The following is a 1,174-nucleotide window of genomic DNA, read 5'->3' as shown; positions in this document are numbered from 1 at the left end:
CCACTGCTGCTGTGTTAAATTTCTTAGCATTGACTTTAAACACTTTCTAAAGTTCTCCTGACCAGGATGCTCCTTTAGTTCAAGACTCCCCTCATGGGGCTGTAGCCAGATTAAATGAGATTGTTTAGGCCAGGCAGCTGGGATAGACTCAGTAAACAGGGACCTATTGCTGTTTGTGTCTCAGAGGGTGGGCCTGCCCTCTAGTGTCTGGGAAAGAAATCACATGCCTATCTCACCTGCAGAGAAAGGCATGAAAGCTTCAGTTTTCTTCAATGCCCCATTGGCATCTAGGAAGTGCTCAGGATTGAAGGTGTCTGGTTGTTCAAAGTAGCATGGGTCATGGAGAGCTGAACTCAGGATGGGGTACACCTCGGTGTTCTAGGAGAAGTTATGAGATAAAGATGTTAACATATACTGACTCCCATATGAAAATAGTCAATCCCTAAGACAATGCAGAGAAAACACAAGACAGGATGAGGTTGGTGATTAGGAACATAGAATATGCCCATGGAGTAGTGATGAGGAATTGCAGCTGGTCTCACCTTGCGGAGGAGGTACCCTCGGAACATGGTGTCTTTGGTGACTCTGTGAGGCAATCCAATAGGTATAAGATCAGCAAATCTCTGAATCTCGTGGATGACTGCATCAGTGTATGGCATTTTGGAGCGGTCATCAAGGTTGGGTAGCCGGTGTGAGCCAATCACCTGATCAATCTCCTTTTGGACTTTCTCTGCACAGGAAAGGGGGAAAGTGGACTTCTTTTACGGGCTTTGTAGCAATGATATTGTATTCTATCAGCCAACGACACAGGAAAACAGTGCAGTAAGGAGACTCTGCTGAGAAACTGAGAGCTTTCAAGGATTAAAAACAACTGTCCCGTTCTTAAGTGCCCGTCTCTCTGTGCCCCTGTTTAAAACTATGTTAAATCTCTTCTCCATGAGATTCACCCGCATTTCAGCGGGGTTTTACTAAAGAAAGAAAAATAGTCAGCAAAGGGCTACTGCACAGGGAGACTTGAGATCAACTGTGATGAGGCAAGATTGCAAGGGAGAGAAGAAGAAGAAATTCTCACCTTGGCAATGAATTGACAACACGTACACACACACACACACACACACACCACAACTTAACATGAAACTTTATATTAATAACTTGAAGTTTTGTCCTCAGAAAT

At 44.3% G+C, this 1,174-nt stretch overlaps 1 protein-coding gene across 1 annotated transcript; it reads right to left on the bottom strand.

The window, feature by feature from the left end:
- Positions 1 to 204: 204 nt before the first annotated feature.
- On the bottom strand, positions 205 to 758 carry LOC114615702 (cytochrome P450 2B1-like; the record flags this gene model as incomplete). Its single annotated transcript, XM_028761360.1, has 2 exons — positions 205 to 378; positions 543 to 758. Coding segments are annotated over 2 exons (375 nt in total), but the record flags the coding sequence as incomplete, so codon positions are not given.
- Positions 759 to 1,174: the final 416 nt, after the last annotated feature.

Source organism: Grammomys surdaster, unplaced genomic scaffold, assembly GCF_004785775.1.
Source record: "Grammomys surdaster isolate TR1022 unplaced genomic scaffold, NIH_TR_1.0 133945, whole genome shotgun sequence".
Classification (NCBI taxonomy): domain Eukaryota; kingdom Metazoa; phylum Chordata; class Mammalia; order Rodentia; family Muridae; genus Grammomys; species Grammomys surdaster.
This window is presented reverse-complemented; position numbering and strand designations above follow the sequence as displayed.